The sequence below is a fragment of the Bombina bombina genome, chromosome 8 (assembly GCF_027579735.1).
Source record: "Bombina bombina isolate aBomBom1 chromosome 8, aBomBom1.pri, whole genome shotgun sequence".
NCBI lineage: Eukaryota > Metazoa > Chordata > Amphibia > Anura > Bombinatoridae > Bombina > Bombina bombina.
The window spans coordinates 240,499,602-240,521,897 of record NC_069506.1 but is presented as its reverse complement, the minus strand read 5'-3'; the positions used below and the strand labels follow the sequence as shown (position 1 = coordinate 240,521,897).

The following is a 22,296-nucleotide window of genomic DNA, read 5'->3' as shown; positions in this document are numbered from 1 at the left end:
CTGCCGGAGAAACATTCGATCCCTAAGCTAGATAGGGTTTATGAGGACAGGGTGGTACCTCAGACTTTCCCGGTGTCCATTAAAATGGCTAATATTAAGAATGAATGGGAGAAACTTGGTTCGTCCTTGTCTACTCCTTTTTAAAAAGCTGTACCCCATTCCGGATTCGCAGCTTGAGCTGTGGGGGGCTATTCCTAAGGTCGATGGGGCTATCTCCACGCTCGCTAAGAGAACGACTATTCCGCTCAAAGATAATTCTTTGTTCAATGAGCCCATGGATAAAAAAATTGGAGTCCATGTTGAGAAATATGTTCCAACTCATGGGGTTTGTTTTTCAACCGGCAGCAGCGGTCACTGGTGCTGCTACCTATTGGTGCAATGCTCTGTCAGCTATGGTTGAGGTGGAGACTCCTCTCTGATACAGGAACGAATTAAGGCTTTTTAAGGGTAGCTCATTCGTTCATTTGTGATGCAGATTATTCACCTAAATTCCAAGACATCAGGTTTTTCTGTTTTAGCCTGTAGGGCTCTGGTTAAAGTCGTGGTCTGCTGACATGACTTTTAAAGTCTAGATTACTTTCCCTCCCGCTTTAAAGGGAAGGTCCAGGTCTGGCTTTCCTACCACAGGATAAGAATAAGCCTAAGAGGATTGCGGCTCACTCATCTAGGGCTGTGGCCTTTTCTTGAGCCTTTTAGTATGAGGCTTCTATGGAGCAGATTTGTAAGGCGGCTACTTGGTCCTCACTTTTGCAAAATTTTACAAATTTGATGTTTTTGCTTCGGCAGAAGTTTTTGGGAGAGAGGTTCTTCAGGCTGTGGTGCCCTCGGTTTAGGGTCCGCCTCCTTTTACCCTCCCATTGTGTTTTTTTCATTGTGTCCTAGAGCTTGGGTATTTGTTCCCTCAAGTAATGAATGAAGCAGTGGACTCTTCTCCCATTAAGATCGAAAACCTAAATTATGCTTACCTGATCATTTAATTTCAATCTGTGGGAGTCCACTGCTCTCGCCCGTTTCAATGGTGGTGGACCTACATTTAATGGTTTTCTTCTGGCACAATTTATACCCTGATATTTCTCCTACTGTTCCTTGTTCCCTTGGCAGAATGACTGGGGGATAAGGGGAGTGGGGGAGGTATTTAAGCCTTTGGCTGGGGTGTCTTTGCCTCCTCCTGGTAGCCAGGTTCTTACTTCCCACAAGTAATGAATGAAGCAGTGGACTCTCCTCCCACAGATGGAAATGAAATTTTCAGGTAAGCATAATTTATGATTTTATATAGTTTCATATATGATGGGATATATGTTTACACTAATTAGCTTAGGAGTTACTATGGTAACCACCATTTTGGCATAGTTTTGCCCTGGGAATGGGGCCTAATGGATTTAAATGTTTGGTTTGAGGTTTTCTGGTTGGTCCAAGCAAGAACAGTTTATTCTTGAAATGTCACAATTTTTTTAAAATCGGTGAGTGCAGTATGTTTGTCTTTATACATCCTTTTTCACTTGCACCCTGGTAGCTATGTATCTGTGTGCATTTAAATTAAATTCTTTAGTTGCTAATTTAGTTTTAATGTAAGAACAATATTGAATCCATGATTCCAAAATTTGTTCTGCTTTGTCTATTATGCCATTTTGCTCTGTGTATTTGTAAATTAAGGTTCAACATAATTTTTTTTTTTTTTTTTTTTCCCCGCATCTTTTCTAGAATTTTCTGAGAATCTGTCAGCTGACTGCCGTGAAAATGTTATAATGACCCAGATATTACCCTGCGTCAAGGTACTCCATATGTTTGTCTAGTTATATTTAAAGTGAAACTCAATACTAGGGTTTGTAACGCTAGGATTGACGATTGAAACAAATAAAGGGGACTTTCATTCATTAAGTATAACATACTTCATGCAGAAAGCTTCTGTGTTTCAAGTGTTGCTGCACTGAGCTGCTAAGGCTTGAGAAGTCATGTTTTTAGCTCCTAGCAAATAGCTTGCGGGAAATCTGCTGCCACAGGGAGACCAGCCGGATTTCCCGCACAGCTATTGGCTAAGAGGTGAAAGCGTCACCTCTCAAGCAGAGTTCTGCCATGGGCTGTTTTAGCAGCTCAGTGCGGCAACGTTTAAAACAAAGGAGCTTTCAGCATGAAGTATTTTTTATACTTCATGAATGAAAGTCCCATTTATTTTTTTTCAATGGTCAATCCTAGAGTTTCACAAACGCTAGGATTGACTTTCACTTTAAGAACAATTGGGTTCAATATATAGATGGTTACTATTGGTATTCTACAAGTGCACCTTTTTATAACTATTAGTAACCACTGAGTTTGCATAAGCATAGAAGAGGAGTTTTAAAGAGACATTCAAGTGTTGCTTTACCCTTAATACATTACTTTAAATGATGCTAGGAGCAAAGCAATAGTGCATATGCATGTTCAAAATATGTATTTTAAATACTTGTACTTCATTCCTGCTATGGAATTTCAAGAGATACATTCAAAGTAAGATGTCATTTTTTTTTATTTTTTTTTTTTATTGGATTGTTTGTAATTTGTTTCCTACTATATTGAAGGTAGCTTGTACTCTAAACAAAATTTTGTATACATTTTTAGCCCGACCTGCTGAAGTTTTTAAGATATTTTAAATAAAGATGGGAAATTGAGAATACTGCGACTGCAGAACTTACATATTTGTTTTTTTCTTCCATACTTATACTGATTGTTACTATTTAAGTAATCGAGGACCCTCCAGCAAATGGTCACGTGCAGAATGGAATATCCATTAAAGGACCAGTCAACACATTAGATTTGCATAATCAACACATGCAAGATAGCAAGACAATGCAATAGCACTTAGTCTGCACTTCAAATGAGTAGTAGATTTTTTTTTATAACAAATTTCAAAGTTATGTATATTTCCACTCCCCTTGTACCATGTGATAGCAACCAGCCAATCACAAATGCATATACGTATAGTCTGTGAATTCTTGCACATGCTTAGTAGGATCTGGTGACTCAAAGTGTAAATATAAAAGACTACATTTTTTTTTTTTTTTTTTTTTTTTTTTTTTTTATGGAAGTAAATTGGAATGTTTAAAATTACATGCTGTATCTGAATCCTGAAAATGTAATTTAACCTGAGTGTCCCTTTAATGCAGTGTGTTTTGTTGTTGGTGTTTTTTTTTCCTTTGTATGTAGCTCAATATTTGTTTTACATAAAGATCTCACCTGTGGTTTGTATCGATACAGCAAGGGTTTATAAGGATATGATGGCTTTTAATCACATCTTATTTTTCCTTATATTATAGGAGCTTGTTTCTGATGCTAATCAACATGTGAAATCTGCACTGGCTTCTGTCATAATGGGTCTTTCTCCTATTCTTGGTAAAGACAACACAATTGAACATCTCCTTCCTCTGTTCCTTGCACAGCTAAAAGATGAGGTGAGCAGATTCTCTTTGAGACTAATGTATTGAATATTTAGTGTGGAGAAACTTAAAGGGCCATAATACCCAAATGTTTAAACACTTGAAAGTGATGCAGCATAGCTGTAAAAAGCTGACTAGAAAATATCTCCTGAACATCTCTATGTAAAAAAGAAAGATATTTTTCCTCAAAAGTTCCTAAGTAGCCACCTCCCATTGTAAAGGATTTCTAAGCAGCATTTTAGTATGTCTGTCCTGGGACAGCTGAAAGGATGAGCCTCGTGAACTCTCATATTTCACCAATCAGGTAAAGGAAGCTTACTATGAAATCTCATGATAGTTAAGTCAAATCTCATGAGATCACAGTAAGAGTTCATGACCTCAGCACTGCTGATGCTGATTGGCTGCTGTTCATTTCTTCATTTTTTATTTTTACCTGCAGCTGGGTGCAGGTGAAGTATAACTTTTTACACAGAACTTTCTCTGCTGAGCTGAGGAGATTGTGAGGTAAAATATCTTCCTTTTTTACATAGTGATGCTCAGGTGATATTTTCCTGTCAGCTTTTTACAGTTATGCTGCATCAGTTTCAAGTGATTTAGCATATGAGTATTATGTCCCTTTAAGCTAGTAATCATGCCTTTAAAGCAAACCAATATTAAATTAGGGAAAATGAAAGCCCCCAATTTATCTTTAATTATTCAAATAGCGTATACTATTTAAAAAAAAATACAAATTACAGTACTGTTATCAGATTTTCTTAGGTCTTGTGGTATTTCTAGTGTGCATGTGTCTGTGCAAATACTGCTGCTATATAGTGCTCCAATGTATAACATTGTATCAAGCATTCTTGCAAGACATTTGCCATTATACACTTGATTCCAAAGTAACGCAATGTAAATTCCAGCCTTATTAAAATGGGACCTTCGTTAATATACGCAGGATCCATAGGCATACCAACAACATTTCGGGCCTGCTCTCTCTATCTTCTCTGTGATATGCGCTTATCAGCATTTTCAAGCCCGATTCCTCTCAAAGTATCACCTATTGATTCTATGGCTCTTCTCACAGGAAATCTTTCAGGGGTAATCATACCAGTTCCGTTTCAGGAACAGGGTCTGGGGTTTTATTCAAATCTATTCATTGTTCCAAAGAGAGAAAATTAAGTTCAGGACAGTTCTGTATCAGAAAATTTTGAATCTTTTTATAAGAGTGCTAACTTTCAAAATGGTGACTATAAGGACTACTCTGCCTTTTGTTAAGCAAGGTCATTATATGTCCACGATAGACTTACAGAATGCATATCTTCATATTCCGTTTAGTCCAGACCACTATCGGTTTCTGAGATTCTTTTTTCTAGACAAGTATTACCAATTTGTCGCTCTTCCATTTGGCCTAGCGTCAGCTCCAAGAATATTTTCAAAAGTTCTCGGTGCCCTACCCTCTGTAATTAGAACAAGGTATTGCAGTGTTTCCTTATTTGGACAATATCTTGGTAATAGCTAAGTCTTTACATTCTGCCGAATCTCACAAAAATCAACTAGTGATGTTTCTTCAAAGACATGGTTGGAGGATCAATTTACCAAAAAAGTTCCTTGATTCCTCAGACAAGGGTCACCTTTTTAGGTTTCCAGATAGATTTAGATTCCAAGACTCTGTCTCTAACAGACGAGACAAAATTGGGTTCAGCTTGTCGAAACCTTCAGTCTCAACCATTCCCTTCAGTGGCTATGTGCATGAAAGTTCTAGGTCTCATGACTGCACCATCGGACGCAATCCTTTGTTCGTTTTCATATGAGACCTCTTCAGCTTTGTATGCTGAATCAATGGTGAAAGGATTATACAAGGATATCACAATTAATATCCTTAAATCCCAATGTTTGACTCTCTCTGACTTGGTGGTTAGATCACCATTGTATAGTTTAAGGGGCCTCTTTTGTTCGTCCAACCTGGACTGTAATCACAGATGCAAGTCTTTCAGGTTGGGAATCTCTCACAGCACAATGGGTTTGGAAATCTCAAGAGGCGAGGTTACCAATCAATATTTTCAGGGCTCTTCAGGTTTGGTCTCCGTTGAAGAGAGAACCATTAATTTGTTTTCAGACAGACAATATCACAACTGGTGGCATATGTCAATCAGGGTGGGACTCGGTCCCCTAGATATGAAAGAAGTATCTCAGATACTTTCTTGGGCGGATTTCAGCTCTTGTCTCATTTCTGTGGTACATATCCCAGGTGTAGACAATTGGGAAGTGGATTATCTCAGCTGTCACTTTACATCCGGGGGACTGGTCTCTCCATCCAGATGTTTTTTCAGATGTGGGGTCTTCCAGAAATAGATCTGATGGCTTCCCATGTAAACAAGAAACTTCCCAGGTACTTGTCCAGGTCCAGGGATCCTCAGGCAGAGTCGGTGGATGCGTTAGCAGTTCCTTGGTTTTTATCAACCTGTTTATATCTTCCCACCTCTAGTTCTTTTTCCAAGAGTGATCTTCAAGATCATCATGGAACAATCGTTTGTGTTTCTGGTAGCACCAGCATGGCCTTACAGGTTCTGGTATGCTGATCTTGTCTGGATGTCTAGTTGCCAACCTTGGCTACTTCCTTTTATGACCAAACCACCTGTCTCAAGGACTGTTTTTCCATCAGGATCTCAAATCATTAAATTTGAAGGTATGGGAATTTAACGCCTAGTGCTTAGAGGTTTCTCTGACTCAGTGATTAATACTATGTTACAGGCTCGTAAATCTGTTTCTAGGAAGATTTATCGAGTTTAGAAGACTTATATTTCATGGTGTTCTTCTCATAAATTCTCCTGGCATTCTTTTAGAATTCCTAGAATTTTACAGTTTTCTTCAGGATGGTTTGGAAAAGGTTTTTCTGCAAGTTCCTTGAAGGGACAAATCTCTACTCCTTTCTGTTTTATTTCACAAAAAGATTGCTAAGCTTCCTGATATTCACTGTTTTGCGAAGGCTTTAGTCTGCATCAAGCCTGTCAATAAATCTCTCTCCCTCTTGGAGTCTGGTTTTACAGGCTCCTCCTTTTGAGCCTATGCATTCTTTGGATATTAAACTATTTTCATGGAAGTGTTCCTTTTGGCTATCTCTTCTGCTAGAGGAGTTTCGGAATTATCTGCGCTTTCTTGTGCGTCTCCTTTTCTGATTCTCCATCAGGATAAGGCAGTTCTAACAACATTAATAGGGAAATTGTTGTTCCCTCTTTGTGTCCTAATACGAAGAATTCTTTGGAGAGATCCTTACATTCTATGTTGAAGCTACCAAAGATTTCAGGAAGACTTCTAGTTTATTTGTTGTCTTTTCTGGTTCTAGGAGAGGTCAGAAAGCTTCTGCCATTTCCTTGGCATCCTGGTTAAAGCTTTTGATTCATCAGGCTTATTTGGAGTCGGGTCAGGCCCCGCCTCAGAATCGCAGCTCATTCTACTAGATCAGTCTCCGCTTCGTGGGCTTTTAAGAATGAAGCTTCAGTTGATCAGATTTGCAAAGCAGCAACTTGTTCTTCTTTGCATACATTTACTAAATTCTACCGTTTTGCTGTATTTGCCTCTTCGGAAGCTGTTTTCGGTAGAAAAGTTCTTCAGGCAGCTGTTTCAGTTGGATTCCTCTGCTTATGTTAAGTTTTCTTTCATGTAATTAGCAAGAGTCCATGAGCTAGTGACGTATGGGATATACATTCCTACCAGGAGGGGCAAAGTTTCCCAAACCTCAAAATGCCTATAAATACACCCCTCACCACACCCACAATTCAGTTTTACAAACTTTGCCTCCGATGGAGGTGGTGAAGTAAGTTTGTGCTAGATTCTACATTGATATGCGCTCCGCAGCAAGTTGGAGCCCGGTTTTCCTCTCAGCGTGCAGTAAATGTCAGATGGATGTGAGGAGAGTATTGCCTATTTGAATGCAGTGATCTCCTTCTAAGGGGTCTATTTCATAGGTTCTCTGTTATCGGTCGTAGAGATTCATCTTTTACCTCCCTTTTCAGATCGACGATATACTCTTATATATACCATTACCTCTGCTGATTCTCGTTTCAGTACTGGTTTGGCTATCTGCTATATGTAGATGAGTGTCCTGGGGTAAGTAAGTCTTATTTTCTGTGACACTCCTAGCTATGGTTGGGCACTTTGTTTATAAAGTTCTAAATATATGTATTCAAACATTTATTTGCCTTGACTCAGAATGTTCAACTTTCCTTATTTTCAGACAGTCAGTTTCATATTTGGGATAATGCATTTTAATTTAACATTTTTCTTACCTTAAAATTTGACTTTTTCCCTGTGGGCTGTTAGGCTCGCGGGGGCTGAAAATGCTTCATTTTATTGCGTCATTCTTGGCGCAGACTTTTTTGGCGCAAAAATTCTATTTCCGTTTCCGGCGTCATACGTGTCGCCGGAAGTTGCGTCATTTTTTGACGTTATTTTGCGCCAAAAATGTCGGCGTTCCGGATCTGGCGTCATTTTTGGCGCCAAAAAGCATTTAGGCGCCAAATAATGTGGGCGTCTTATTTGGCGCGAAAAAATATGGGCGTCACTTTTGTCTCCACATTATTTAAATCTCATTTTTTATTGCTTCTGGTTGCTAGAAGCTTGTTTTTTGGCATTTTTTCCCATTCCTGAAACTGTCATTTAAGGAATTTGATCAATTTTGCTTTATATATGTTGTTTTTTCTCTTACATATTGCAAGATGTCTCACGTTGCATCTGAGTCAGAAGATACTACAGGAAAATCGCTGTCAAGTGCTGAATCTACCAAAGCTAAGTGTATCTGCTGTAAACTTTTGGTAGCTATTCCTCCAGCTGTTGTTTGTATTGATTGTCATGACAAACTTGTTAAAGCAGATAATATTTCCTTTAGTAAAGTACCATTGCCTGTTGCAGTTCCTTCAACATCTAAGGTGCAGAATGTTCCTGATAATATAAGAGATTTTGTTTCTGAATCCATAAAGAAGGCTATGTCTGTTATTTCTCCTTCTAGTAAACGTAAAAAATCTTTTAAAACTTCTCTCCCTACAGATGAATTTTTAACTGAACATCATCATTCTGATTCTGATGATTCCTCTGGTTCAGAGGATTCTGTCTCAGAGGTTGATGCTGATAAATCTTCATTTCTCCAACATAGGTGTGTCCGGTCCACGGCGTCATCCTTACTTGTGGGATATTCTCTTCCCCAACAGGAAATGGCAAAGAGCCCAGCAAAGCTGGTCACATGATCCCTCCTAGGCTCCGCCTACCCCAGTCATTCTCTTTGCCGTTGTACAGGCAACATCTCCACGGAGATGGCTTAGAGTTTTTTAGTGTTTAACTGTAGTTTTTCATTATTCAATCAAGAGTTTGTTATTTTCAAATAGTGCTGGTACGTACTATTTACTCAGAAACAGAAAAGAGATGAAGAATTCTGTTTGTATGAGGAAAATGATTTTAGCAACCGTAACTAAAATCCATGGCTGTTCCACACAGGACTGTTGAGAGCAATTAACTTCAGTTGGGGGAACAGTGTGCAGTCTCTTACTGCTTGAGGTATGACACATTCTAACAAGACGATGTAATGCTGGAAGCTGTCATTTTCCCTATGGGATCCGGTAAGCCATGTTTATTACGATTGTAAATAAGGGCTTCACAAGGGCTTACTTAAACTGTAGACTTTTTCTGGGCTAAATCGATTGATTATTAACACATATTTAGCCTTGAGGAATCATTTTTTATGGGTATTTTGATATAATAATATCGGCAGGCACTGTTTTAGACACCTTATTCTTTAGGGGCTTTCCCAAAGCATAGGCAGAGTCTCATTTTCGCGCCGGTGTTGCGCACTTGTTTTTGAGAGGCATGGCATGCAGTCGCATGTGAGAGGAGCTCTGATACTTATAAAAGACTTCTGAAGGCGTCATTTGGTATCGTATTCCCCTTTGGGTTTGGTTGGGTCTCAGCAAAGCAGATACCAGGGACTGTAAAGGGGTTTAAAGCTTAAAACGGCTCCGGTTCCGTTATTTTAAGGGTTAAAGCTTCCAAAATTGGTGTGCAATATTTTCAAAGCTTTAAGACGCTGTGGTGAAAATTTGGTGAATTTTGAACAATTCCTTCATGTTTTTTCGCAATTGCAGTAATAAAGTGTGTTCAGTTTAAAATTTAAAGTGACAGTAACGGTTTTATTTTAAAACGTTTTTTGTACTTTCTGTTCAAGTTTATGCCTGTTTAACATGTCTGAACTACCAGATAGACTGTGTTCTGAATGTGGGGAAGCCAGAATTCCTATTCATTTAAATAAATGTGATTTATGTGATAATGACAATGATGCCCAAGATGATTCCTCAAGTGAGGGGAGTAAGCATGGTACTGCATCATTCCCTCCTTCGTCTACACGAGTCTTGCCCACTCAGGAGGCCCCTAGTACATCTAGCGCGCCAATACTCCTTACTATGCAACAATTAACGGCTGTAATGGATAATTCTGTCAAAAACATTTTAGCCAAAATGAACCCTTGTCAGCGTAAGCGTGGCTGCTCTGTTTTAGTTACTGAAGAGCATGACGACGCTGATATTAATATCTCTGAAGGGCCCCTAACCCAATCTGAGGGGGCCAGGGAGGTTTTGTCTGAGGGAGAAATTACTGATTTAGGGAACATTTCTCAGCAGGCTGAATCTGATGTGATTACATTTAAATTTAAATTGGAACATCTCCGCATTTTGCTTAAGGAGGTATTATCCACTCTGGATGATTGTGAAAATTTAGTCATCCCAGAGAAACTATGTAAAATGGACAAGTTCCTAGAGGTGCCGGGGCTCCCAGAAGCTTTTCCTATACCCAAGCGGGTGGCGGACATTGTTAATAAAGAATGGGAAAGGCCCGGTATTCCTTTCGTCCCTCCCCCCATATTTAAAAAATTGTTTCCTATGGTCGACCCCAGAAAGGACTTATGGCAGTCAGTCCCCAAGGTCGAGGGAGCGGTTTCTACTTTAAACAAACGCACCACTATTCCCATAGAGGATAGTTGTGCTTTCAAAGATCCGATGGATAAAAAATTAGAAGGTTTGCTTAAAAAGATGTTTGTTCAGCAGGGTTACCTTCTACAACCCATTTCATGCATTGTCCCTGTCACTACTGCCGCATATTTCTGGTTTGATGAACTGCTAAAGGTGCTCGATAGTGACTCTCCTCCTTATGAGGAGATTATGGACAGAATCAATGCTCTCAAATTGGCTAATTCTTTCACTCTAGACGCCTCTTTGCAATTGGCTAAGTTAGCGGCTAAGAACTCTGGGTTTGCTATTGTGGCGCGCAGAGCGCTTTGGTTGAAATCTTGGTCGGCTGATGCGTCTTCCAAGAACAAGCTACTAAACATTCCTTTCAAGGGGAAAACGTTGTTTGGTCCTGACTTGAAAGAGATTATCTCTGATATCACTGGGGGTAAGGGCCACGCCCTTCCTCAGGATCGGCCTTTCAAGGCAAAAAATAGACCTAATTTTCGTCCCTTTCGTAAAAACGGACCAGCCCAAGGTGCTACGTCCTCTAAGCAAGAGGGTAATACTTCTCAGGCCAAGCCAGCTTGGAGACCAATGCAAGGCTGGAACAAGGGAAAGCAGGCCAAGAAACCTGCCACTGCTACCAAGACAGCATGAAATATTGGCCCCCGATCCGGGACCGGATCTGGTGGGGGGCAGACTCTCTCTCTTCGCTCAGGCTTGGGCAAGAGATGTTCTGGATCCTTGGGCGCTAGAAATAGTCTCCCAGGGTTATCTTCTGGAATTCAAGGGACTTCCCCCAAGGGGGAGGTTCCACAGGTCGCAGTTGTCTTCAGACCACATAAAAAGACAGGCGTTCTTACATTGTGTAGAAGACCTGTTAAAAATGGGAGTGATTCATCCTGTTCCATTAAGAGAACAGGGGATGGGGTTCTACTCCAATCTGTTCATAGTTCCCAAAAAAGAGGGAACGTTCAGACCAATCCTAGATCTCAAGATCTTAAACAAATTTCTCAAGGTCCCATCGTTCAAGATGGAAACCATCCGAACTATCCTTCCTTCCATCCAGGAAGGTCAATTCATGACCACGGTGGATTTAAAGGATGCGTATCTACATATTCCTATCCACAAGGAACATCATCGGTTCCTAAGGTTTGCATTCCTGGACAAACATTACCAGTTCGTGGCGCTTCCTTTCGGATTAGCCACTGCTCCAAGGATTTTCACAAAGGTACTAGGGTCCCTTCTAGCGGTGCTAAGACCAAGGGGCATTGCAGTAGTACCTTACCTGGACGACATTCTGATTCAAGCGTCGTCCCTTCCTCAAGCAAAGGCTCACACAGACATTGTCCTGGCCTTTCTCAGATCTCACGGCTGGAAAGTGAACGTGGAAAAGAGTTCTCTATCCCCGTCAACAAGGGTTCCCTTCTTGGGAACAATTATAGACTCCTTAGAAATGAGGATCTTTCTAACAGAGGCCAGAAAAACAAAGCTTCTGGACTCTTGTCGGATACTTCATTCCGTTCCTCTTCCTTCCATAGCTCAGTGCATGGAAGTGATCGGGTTGATGGTGGCGGCGATGGACATAGTTCCTTTTGCGCGCATTCATCTAAGACCATTACAACTGTGCATGCTCAGTCAGTGGAATGGGGACTATACAGACTTGTCTCCGAAGATACAAGTAAATCAGAAGACCAGAGACTCACTCCGTTGGTGGCTGTCCCTGGACAATCTGTCTCAAGGGATGATGTTCCACAGACCAGAGTGGGTCATTGTCACGACCGACGCCAGTCTGATAGGCTGGGGCGCGGTCTGGGGATCCCTGAAAGCTCAGGGTCTTTGGTCTCGGGAAGAATCTCTTCTACCGATAAATATTCTGGAACTGAGAGCGATATTCAATGCTCTCCAGGCCTGGCCCCAGCTTGCGAGGACCAGGTTCATACGGTTTCAATCAGACAACATGACGACTGTTGCGTACATCAACCATCAGGGGGGAACAAGGAGTTCCCTAGCGATGGAAGAAGTAACCAAAATAATTCTTTGGGCGGAGTCTCACTCCTGCCACCTGTCTGCTATCCACATCCCAGGAGTGGAAAATTGGGAAGCGGATTTTCTGAGTCGGCAGACATTGCATCCGGGGGAGTGGGAACTCCATCCGGAAATCTTTGCCCAAGTCACTCACCTGTGGGGCATTCCAGACATGGATCTGATGGCCTCTCGTCAGAACTTCAAAGTTCCTTGCTACGGGGCCAGATCCAGGGATCCCAAGGCGGCTCTAGTGGATGCACTAGTGGCACCTTGGACCTTCAAACTAGCTTATGTGTTCCCGCCATTTCCTCTCATCCCCAGGCTGATAGCCAGGATCAAGCAGGAGAGGGCGTCGGTGATCTTGATAGCTCCTGCGTGGCCACGCAGGACTTGGTATGCAGATCTGGTGAATATGTCATCGGCTCCACCTTGGAAGCTACCTTTGAGACGAGACCTTCTTGTTCAGGGTCCGTTCGAACATCCGAATCTGGTTTCACTCCAGCTGACTGCTTGGAGATTGAACGCTTGATTTTATCGAAGCGAGGATTCTCAGATTCTGTTATCGATACTCTTGTTCAGGCCAGAAAGCCTGTGACTAGAAAGATTTACCACAAAATTTGGAAAAAATATATCTGTTGGTGTGAATCTAAAGGATTCCCTTGGGACAAGGTTAAGATTCCTAGGATTCTATCCTTCCTTCAAGAAGGATTGGAAAAAGGATTATCTGCAAGTTCCCTGAAGGGACAGATTTCTGCCTTGTCGGTATTACTTCACAAAAAGCTGGCAGCTGTGCCAGATGTTCAAGCCTTTGTGCAGGCTCTGGTTAGAATCAAGCCTGTTTACAAACCTTTGACTCCTCCTTGGAGTCTCAATTTAGTTCTTTCAGTTCTTCAGGGGGTTCCGTTTGAACCCTTACATTCCGTTGATATTAAGTTATTATCTTGGAAAGTTTTGTTTTTAGTTGCGATTTCTTCTGCCAGAAGAGTCTCAGAATTATCTGCTCTGCAGTGTTCTCCTCCTTATCTGGTGTTCCATGCAGATAAGGTGGTTTTACGTACTAAACCTGGTTTTCTTCCAAAAGTTGTTTCTAACAAAAACATTAACCAGGAGATTATCGTACCTTCTCTGTGTTCGAAACCAGTTTCAAAGAAGGAACGTTTGTTGCACAATTTGGATGTTGTTCGCGCTCTAAAATTCTATTTAGATGCTACAAAGGATTTTAGACAAACATCTTCCTTGTTTGTTGTTTATTCAGGTAAAAGGAGAGGTCAAAAAGCAACTTCTACCTCTCTCTCTTTTTGGATTAAAAGCATCATCAGATTGGCTTACGAGACTGCCGGACGGCAGCCTCCCGAAAGAATCACAGCTCATTCCACTAGGGCTGTGGCTTCCACATGGGCCTTCAAGAACGAGGCTTCTGTTGATCAGATATGTAGGGCAGCGACTTGGTCTTCACTGCACACTTTTACCAAATTTTACAAGTTTGATACTTTTGCTTCTTCTGAGGCTATTTTTGGGAGAAAGGTTTTGCAAGCCGTGGTGCCTTCCATTTAGGTGACCTGATTTGCTCCCTCCCTTCATCCGTGTCCTAAAGCTTTGGTATTGGTTCCCACAAGTAAGGATGACGCCGTGGACCGGACACACCTATGTTGGAGAAAACAGAATTTATGTTTACCTGATAAATTTCTTTCTCCAACGGTGTGTCCGGTCCACGGCCCGCCCTGGTTTTTTTAATCAGGTCTGATATTTTATTTTCTTTAACTACAGTCACCACGGTACCATATGGTTTCTCCTATGCAAATATTCCTCCTTAACGTCGGTCGAATGACTGGGGTAGGCGGAGCCTAGGAGGGATCATGTGACCAGCTTTGCTGGGCTCTTTGCCATTTCCTGTTGGGGAAGAGAATATCCCACAAGTAAGGATGACGCCGTGGACCGGACACACCGTTGGAGAAAGAAATTTATCAGGTAAACATAAATTCTGTTATTTATTTAAAATGGAATTTATTCGTTCTTTACTTAAAGAAGTACTAATTGCTTTAGAAATAGAGGATTCTGGTCCTCTTGATACTAATTCTAAACGTTTAGATAAGGTATTTAAAGCTCCTGTGGTTATTCCAGAAGTTTTTCCTGTTCCTAATGCTATTTCTGCAGTAATTTCCAAAGAATGGGATAATTTGGGTAATTCATTTACTCCTTCTAAACGTTTTAAGCAATTATATCCTGTGCCGTCTGACAGATTAGAATTTTGGGACAAGATCCCTAAAGTTGATGGGGCTATTTCTACCCTTGCTAAACGTACTACTATTCCTACGTCAGATGGTACTTCGTTTAAGGATCCTCTAGATAGGAAAATTGAGTCCTTTCTAAGAAAAGCTTATCTGTGTTCAGGTAATCTTCTTAGACCTGCTATATCTTTGGCTGATGTTGCTGCAGCTTCAACTTTTTGGTTGGAAACTTTAGCGCAACAAGTAACACATCGTGATTCTCATGATATTATTATTCTTCTTCAACATGCTAATAATTTTATCTGTGATGCCATTTTTGATATTATCAGAGTTGATGTCAGGTTTATGTCTCTAGCTATTTTAGCTAGAAGAGCTTTATGGCTTAAAACTTGGAATGCTGATATGGCTTCTAAATCAACTTTACTTTCCATTTCTTTCCAGGGTAACAAATTATTTGGTTCTCAGTTGGATTCCATTATTTCAACTGTTACTGGTGGGAAAGGAACTTTTTTACCACAGGATAAAAAATCTAAAGGTAAAAACAGGGCTAATAATCGTTTTCGTTCCTTTCGTTTCAACAAAGAACAAAAGCCTGATCCTTCATCCTCAGGAGCAGTTTCAGTTTGGAGACCATCTCCAGTCTGGAATAAATCCAAGCCAGCTAGAAAGGCAAAGCCTGCTTCTAAGTCCACATGAAGGTGCGGCCCTCATTCCAGCTCAGCTGGTAGGGGGCAGGTTACGTTTTTTCAAGGAAATTTGGATCAATTCTGTTCAATCTTTGGATTCAGAGCATTGTTTCAGAAGGGTACAGAATTGGTTTCAAGTTGAGACCTCCTGCAAAGAGATTTTTTCTTTCCCGTGTCCCAGTAAATCCAGTAAAAGCTCAAGCATTTCTGAAATGTGTTTCAGATCTAGAGTTGACTGGAGTAATTATTCCAGTTCCAGTTCCGGAACAGGGGATGGGGTTTTATTCAAATCTCTTCATTGTACCAAAGAAGGAGAATTCTTTCAGACCAGTTCTGGATCTAAAAATATTGAATCGTTATGTAAGGATACCAACGTTCAAGATGGTAACTGTAAGGACTATCTTACCTTTTGTTCAGCAAGGGAATTATATGTCCACAATAGATTTACAGGATGCATATCTGCATATTCCGATTCATCCAGATCATTATCAGTTCCTGAGATTCTCGTTTCTGGACAAGCATTACCAGTTTGTGGCTCTGCCGTTTGGCCTAGCTACAGCTCCAAGAATTTTTCCAAAGGTTCTTGGTGCCCTGCTGTCTGTAATCAGAGAACAGGGTATTGTGGTATTTCCTTATTTGGACGATATCTTGGTACTTGCTCAGTCTTTACATTTAGCAGAATCTCATACGAATCGACTTGTGTTGTTTCTTCAAGATCATGGTTGGAGGATCAATTTACCAAAAAGTTCTTTGATTCCTCAGACAAGGGTAACCTTTCTGGGTTTCCAGATGGATTCAGTGTCCATGACTCTGTCTTTAACAGACAAGAGACGTCTAAAGTTGATTACAGCTTGTCGAAACCTTCAGTCACAATCATTCCCTTCGGTAGCCTTATGCATGGAAATTCTAGGTCTTATGACTGCTGCATCGGACGCGATCCCCTTTGCTTGTTTTCACATGCGACCTCTTCAGCTCTGTATGCTGAAGCAATGGTGCAAGGATTACACGAAGATATCTCAATTAATATCTTTAAAACCGATTGTTCGACACTCTCTAACATGGTGGACAGATCACCATCGTTTAATTCAGGGGGCTTCTTTTGTGCTTCCGACCTGGACTGTAATTTCAACAGATGCAAGTCTCACAGGTTGGGGAGCTGTGTGGGGATCTCTGACCGCACAAGGAGTTTGGGAATCTCAGGAGGTGAGATTACCGATCAATATTTTGGAACTCCGTGCAATTTTCAGAGCTCTTCAGTCTTGGCCTCTTCTGAAGAGAGAATCGTTCATTTGTTTTCAGACAGACAATGTCACAACTGTGGCATACATCAATCATCAAGGAGGGACTCACAGTCCTCTGGCTATGAAAGAAGTATCTCGAATTTTGGTTTGGGCGGAATCCAGCTCCTTTCTAATCTCTGCGGTTCATATCCCAGGTGTAGACAATTGGGAAGCGGATTATCTCAGTCGCCAAACGTTGCATCCGGGCGAATGGTCTCTTCACCCAGAGGTATTTCTTCAGATTGTTCAAATGTGGGAACTTCCAGAAATAGATCTGATGGCGTCCCATCTAAACAAGAAACTTCCCAGGTATCTGTCCAGATCCCGGGATCCTCAGGCGGAGGCAGTGGATGCATTATCACTTCCTTGGAAGTATCATCCTGCCTATATCTTTCCGCCTCTAGTTCTTCTTCCAAGAGTAATCTCCAAGATTCTGAAGGAATGCTCGTTTGTTCTGCTGGTAGCTCCGGCATGGCCTCACAGGTTTTGGTATGCGGATCTTGTCCGGATGGCCTCTTGCCAACCGTGGACTCTTCCGTTAAGACCAGACCTTCTGTCACAAGGTCCTTTTTTTCCATCAGGATCTGAAATCCTTAAATTTAAAGGTATGGAGATTGAACGCTTGATTCTTGGTCAAAGAGGTTTCTCTGACTCTGTGATTAATACTATGTTACAGGCTCGTAAATCTGTATCTCGAGAGATATATTATAGAGTCTGGAAGACTTATATTTCTTGGTGTCTTTCTCATCATTTTTCCTGGCATTCTTTTAGAATACCGAGAATTTTACAGTTCCTTCAGGATGGTTTAGATAAGGGTTTATCCGCATGTTCTTTGAAAGGACAAATCTCTGCTCTTTCTGTTCTTTTTCACAGAAAGATTGCTATTCTTCCTGATATTCATTGTTTTGTACAAGCTTTGGTTTGTATAAAACCTGTCATTAAGTCAATTTCTCCTCCTTGGAGTTTGAATTTGGTTCTGGGAGCTCTTCAAGCTCCTCCGTTTGAACCTATGCATTCATTGGACATTAAATTACTTTCTTGGAAAGTTTTGTTCCTTTTGGCCATCTCTTCTGCCAGAAGAGTTTCTGAATTATCTGCTCTTTCTTGTGAGTCTCCTTTTCTGATTTTTCATCAGGATAAGGCGGTGTTGCGAACTTCTTTTGAATTTCTACCTAAAGTTGTGAATTCCAACAACATTAGTAGAGAAATTGTGGTTCCTTCATTATGTCCTAATCCTAAGAATTCTAAGGAGAAATCGTTGCATTCTTTGGATGTTGTTAGAGCTTTGAAATATTATGTTGAAGCTACGAAATCTTTTCGTAAGACTTCTAGTCTATTTGTTATCTTTTCCGGTTCTAGAAAAGGCCAGAAAGCTTCTGCCATTTCTTTGGCATCTTGGTTGAAATCTTTAATTCATCTTGCCTATGTTGAGTCGGGTAAAACTCCGCCTCAGAGAATTACAGCTCATTCTACTAGGTCAGTTTCTACTTCCTGGGCGTTTAGGAATGAAGCTTCTGTTGACCAGATCTGCAAAGCAGCAACTTGGTCCTCTTTGCATACTTTTACTAAATTCTACCATTTTGATGTATTTTTTCCTTCTGAAGCAGTTTTTGGTAGAAAAGTTCTTCAGGCAGCGGTTTCAGTTTGAATGTTCTGCTTATGTTTTTCGTTAATCTTTATTTTGGGTGTGGATTATTTTCAGCAGGAATTGGCTGTCTTTATTTTATCCCTCCCTCTCTAGTGACTCTTGTGTGGAAAGATCCACATCTTGGGTAGTCATTATCCCATACGTCACTAGCTCATGGACTCTTGCTAATATGAAAGAAATGAATTTATCAGGTAAGTTCTTACATAAATTATGTTTTTTTTTTTTTTTTTTTTTTTTTCTTTCTTTCAATTATGAGAAACTTATTTTTTGTGGATTTAATTTTTTTCAGTGGAAAATGGCTGTTTATTTTTATTCCTCCCTCTCTAGTGACTCTTCTGTGGAGTACCACATCTTTCTATCCCATACGTCACTAGCTCATGGACTCTTGCCAATATGAAAGAATTGAATTTATCAGCTAAGTTCTTACATAAATTATGTTATTTTATTGGTCTATATGGACTCTATCTTGTCCCAGACAATATTGCCTTTTCTGATATCAGATTATCTGGTATCTTAGACAATGTACTCTCTACCTGAATCGTGAAAGGAAAATTTGGGGTTTCACGATGAATACAATTTTACACAACTTTTCAAATGACTACTTTTATCAAATTTGCATAATTCGTTTAGTATTGTTGAAAAGCATACCTAGGTAGACTCAGGAGGAGCTGTGCACTACTGGGAGCTGATTGGTGGCTGTATGTATGACTCTTGTCATTGGTTCACCACGTGTTCAGATAGCTCCCAGTAGCACATGACTGCTCCTTCAACAAAGGATACAAAGAAAATGAAGAGGATTTGATAATTAATGTAAATTTAAAAGTTTAAAATTGCATGCTCTTTCTACATTATGACGAGAACATTTTGGAATTTCATTTTTCTTTTTTAAATTCTTGTTTAGAACCAAGAATATTTCCTTATGGTAGAGATGGCTTGACATAAAACTACCCATTTCTAATACAACTGAAAGTGTCACCATCTCTTGATCCTTGTCTCCTTTACCAACCCATGTTAAATTTGTTGTTTTGAAGAAAAAAAACATATGGTGTCTTTTTAAAAGTGTGTTATGTGTTGAGAGGTCATGGACTTTTCTAAAATTCTAATGTTGAAGTGCTGAATTTTTCTCATAATTACTTTATTTTGCTCACTTTCCTGTAATTTTACCAGTTAAATATTAGACATTAAACATACGGTATTTGTGAATTGTGCTTTTATGCCATTCTCCCTAGAGCAGGGCTTGGCAAACCCAGGAACCACTTTCTTAGAATTTCTCCCCTGGCTCCTAACTTTTTGGGTTATTCTCCATATATCTATGTACAAATACCAGTGTCTGTCTCATAAAACTGGTTTACTTGTAATTACATGATCATTTTGTCAGTCTTAATAAAACAAGTGTTGTGTCCCTGTTTTGATTGTTTATAAATTGTCTTAGGAATTAGTAGTATATACTATATGCATTTTATGAGAAAATTGGCGGTTTCATCTGACGCTTCATTTCTGGGAAATGTTACTGGATATGTTAATGCTTAATCATGCCTTTTTCACCAGTGTCCAGAAGTGCGGCTTAACATTATATCAAATCTTGACTGTGTCAATGAGGTCATTGGCATCCGGCAGCTTTCCCAGTCACTTCTTCCTGCAATTGTGGAGCTAGCAGAAGATGCCAAGTGGCGTGTACGGTTGGCTATCATTGAATACATGCCTCTTCTTGCTGGGCAGCTGGTAAGTAGCACGTTACTGAGAGAGATTGGCTCAGGTAAAACAAGAATACTAAAACTGTAATGTATTTTAATTGCAAATACAAAAGGGTTTTCATGCATGGATCCCAGCAGTCATTATTAAGCAGCATATGGTACTCTATGTTCTAGAATTGCTTACGCAGACATTTATTTAAACACTTATTATTATTTTTTTATTTTTTTTGTGTGTGTATGTAACAAAAATCAGCAGTAAAATATTTTGGGTAATATACAGCTGAAAAATTGCTTGATTGTTTTGTGGCAAAGGTTGACATGATTATTTTGATAGAATCAGCCTGGGCTATTCAGTTGTATAACTCATGGTCACAGTTTATCAAGCACAAATGCCTAGCACTTGGCCCTTGCAAATTTATAAAGAAATGATATGTGCATTTGCATATCTGCAGTGCTTGATTTCACCGTTTGAGGGAGACATCTATAAAAAAAAAAAAAAAAACCTTATACAAACATTTTTAGGAATTGCTTCTAAAGTTTACACATGGTTTAAAGACTATTTTTATAAAAAAAAATTATATACACACTATAAAAAAAAAAGTACTAGTTAATTAATCAGGGAAGAAGAAACATTAATTGTCCAATGTTAGGGGAGAAAGACAATTTATTTTTTATTCGTCCAGGACCATTAATTGCCAAATACTTATATAGTAATATTTATTTTTTCAGGGGGTGGATTTTTTCGATGAAAAGTTGAATTCCTTGTGCATGGCATGGTTGGTGGATCATGGTAAGAACCTTTTATTATATTTTTACCAAAATATTGTAGTTAGTCTCTTCAATAGCGAAAATATTATACATTTCACAATTAATAGTGCAAACTAAAAATTTCCTACATTGCACTGCCCTCTACTCAGGTATTGTCTTCGCTAGGAGCATGGCTGTTTTTCATGTCCGATTCATTCATGTAGTTTTATTTTATCAGTATCTAATTGGATATTTTCATCTTACATTTTGTTTATAAATTTCTTTGAATGTGCTGTAAAGCCATTAAAGGGTTATCTATTTTTCTTTGTAATGACACGGTGAGTCCACAAATCATCAATTACTGTTGGGAATATCACTACTGACCAGCAGGAGGAGGCAAAGAGCACTACAGCAAAGCTGTTAAGTATCACTTCCCTTCCCACAAACCAGTCATTCTCTTTGCCTGCAGTGCAAGGAGGTGGTGAATTTAGGTGTCTAAGTTTTTTTTTTTTCAATCGAGATTTTATTATTTTAAAGCAGAGTAGGTTTGCTCTAAACTTTTCTGGGGTCTAGCCTTAGTCCACATCAGTCTCTTCAGTAGGGCAGTGGTGGCTTTTGAGCAATTGGGAACTTGTGAGGTACAATTCTCGCTGCAATTTCTCAGTCTTTGCTGCCCTAGTCGGAAAGCCTGAGTAAGCTTGCTCAGTTCATTCTTTTTCCACAGGTCCATGTGAGGTACGGCATTCTCACACCAGGTGAGCTGTCCTGCTGCCTGACAGACTGTCTTTTAGGTAAGTGCCATATATATTTTTTCTTTGGGAAAGGAGATTTTGGCACTTCAGCAGTTAGATACTGTTAAAATAAAAAAAGGGACTTTTATCATTGACCCTATTATGAGAGTGCAGTCCATAACCCTATGCACCCTTCCCTTGTTCCCAGTTTGTTTGGATTTGAGAGCTTGCACTGTGTGGCTGTTTTAGGGTCCCAGGTATTGGAAAGGACCTTGACGTGGTACCTGGGCTTGTCCCATTTGGCCAGATGCGGTAACTAACCTTTCCATTTTTGCTTTTAAATCTTAGCTGAGAGCTTGTAAGTGAGTGCTGGACTTTCTCTGTGTGTTGTATTAATTTGTTTTGTAATTTTCCCTATGGTTCTTGCACCCAGACCTGTCTGTGGTTAACTGCCTGTGACTCTGGGGACAGCACAGCTTCCTGTGAGCACCCAGGGCTGAGCATGTTGCAGGGTCATTGGATGTGTACCCGGTCCGGTATGAGAGTGCAGCCCCCTTCCGTGTTTTGTATATGTTGATGGTTAATCATTAGTCAGTTTGCAGGCACTGTAGACCGAGATGGGGAGATATTTTATTAATTATTGGTGGCTCAGTTGTGTGTTTTTCTCCGGTTGAGATCCGGGCAGGATTTTTGTGTTTATACTTTTAGTGCGGCCATGTACTTCCTATACTGTTTATGACCGCTGGGACCGCTCCAGTCAAAAGGGTAGGGTCCTTGTAAGCGGACGGTTGGTTCCGTTGGCGTGCTTTCAGTTTGCTCTGTCACCTCTCCCAGGGAACTTGCTTCTGCAGACCTTCCTGGGTGATATTGACC

General features: G+C 40.2%; 1 protein-coding gene across 1 annotated transcript in view; it reads left to right on the top strand.

The window, feature by feature from the left end:
- Positions 1–22,296, top strand: part of LOC128639077 (serine/threonine-protein phosphatase 2A 65 kDa regulatory subunit A alpha isoform) — a 72,475-nt gene that overhangs the window by 27,965 nt on the left and 22,214 nt on the right. Inside the window, exons 8-11 of the mRNA XM_053691227.1 lie at positions 1,702–1,772; positions 3,291–3,425; positions 19,800–19,973; positions 20,675–20,735. Coding sequence (XP_053547202.1) covers positions 1,702–1,772; positions 3,291–3,425; positions 19,800–19,973; positions 20,675–20,735 — 441 coding nt within the window. The remainder of the gene's footprint in view (positions 1–1,701; positions 1,773–3,290; positions 3,426–19,799; positions 19,974–20,674; positions 20,736–22,296) is intronic.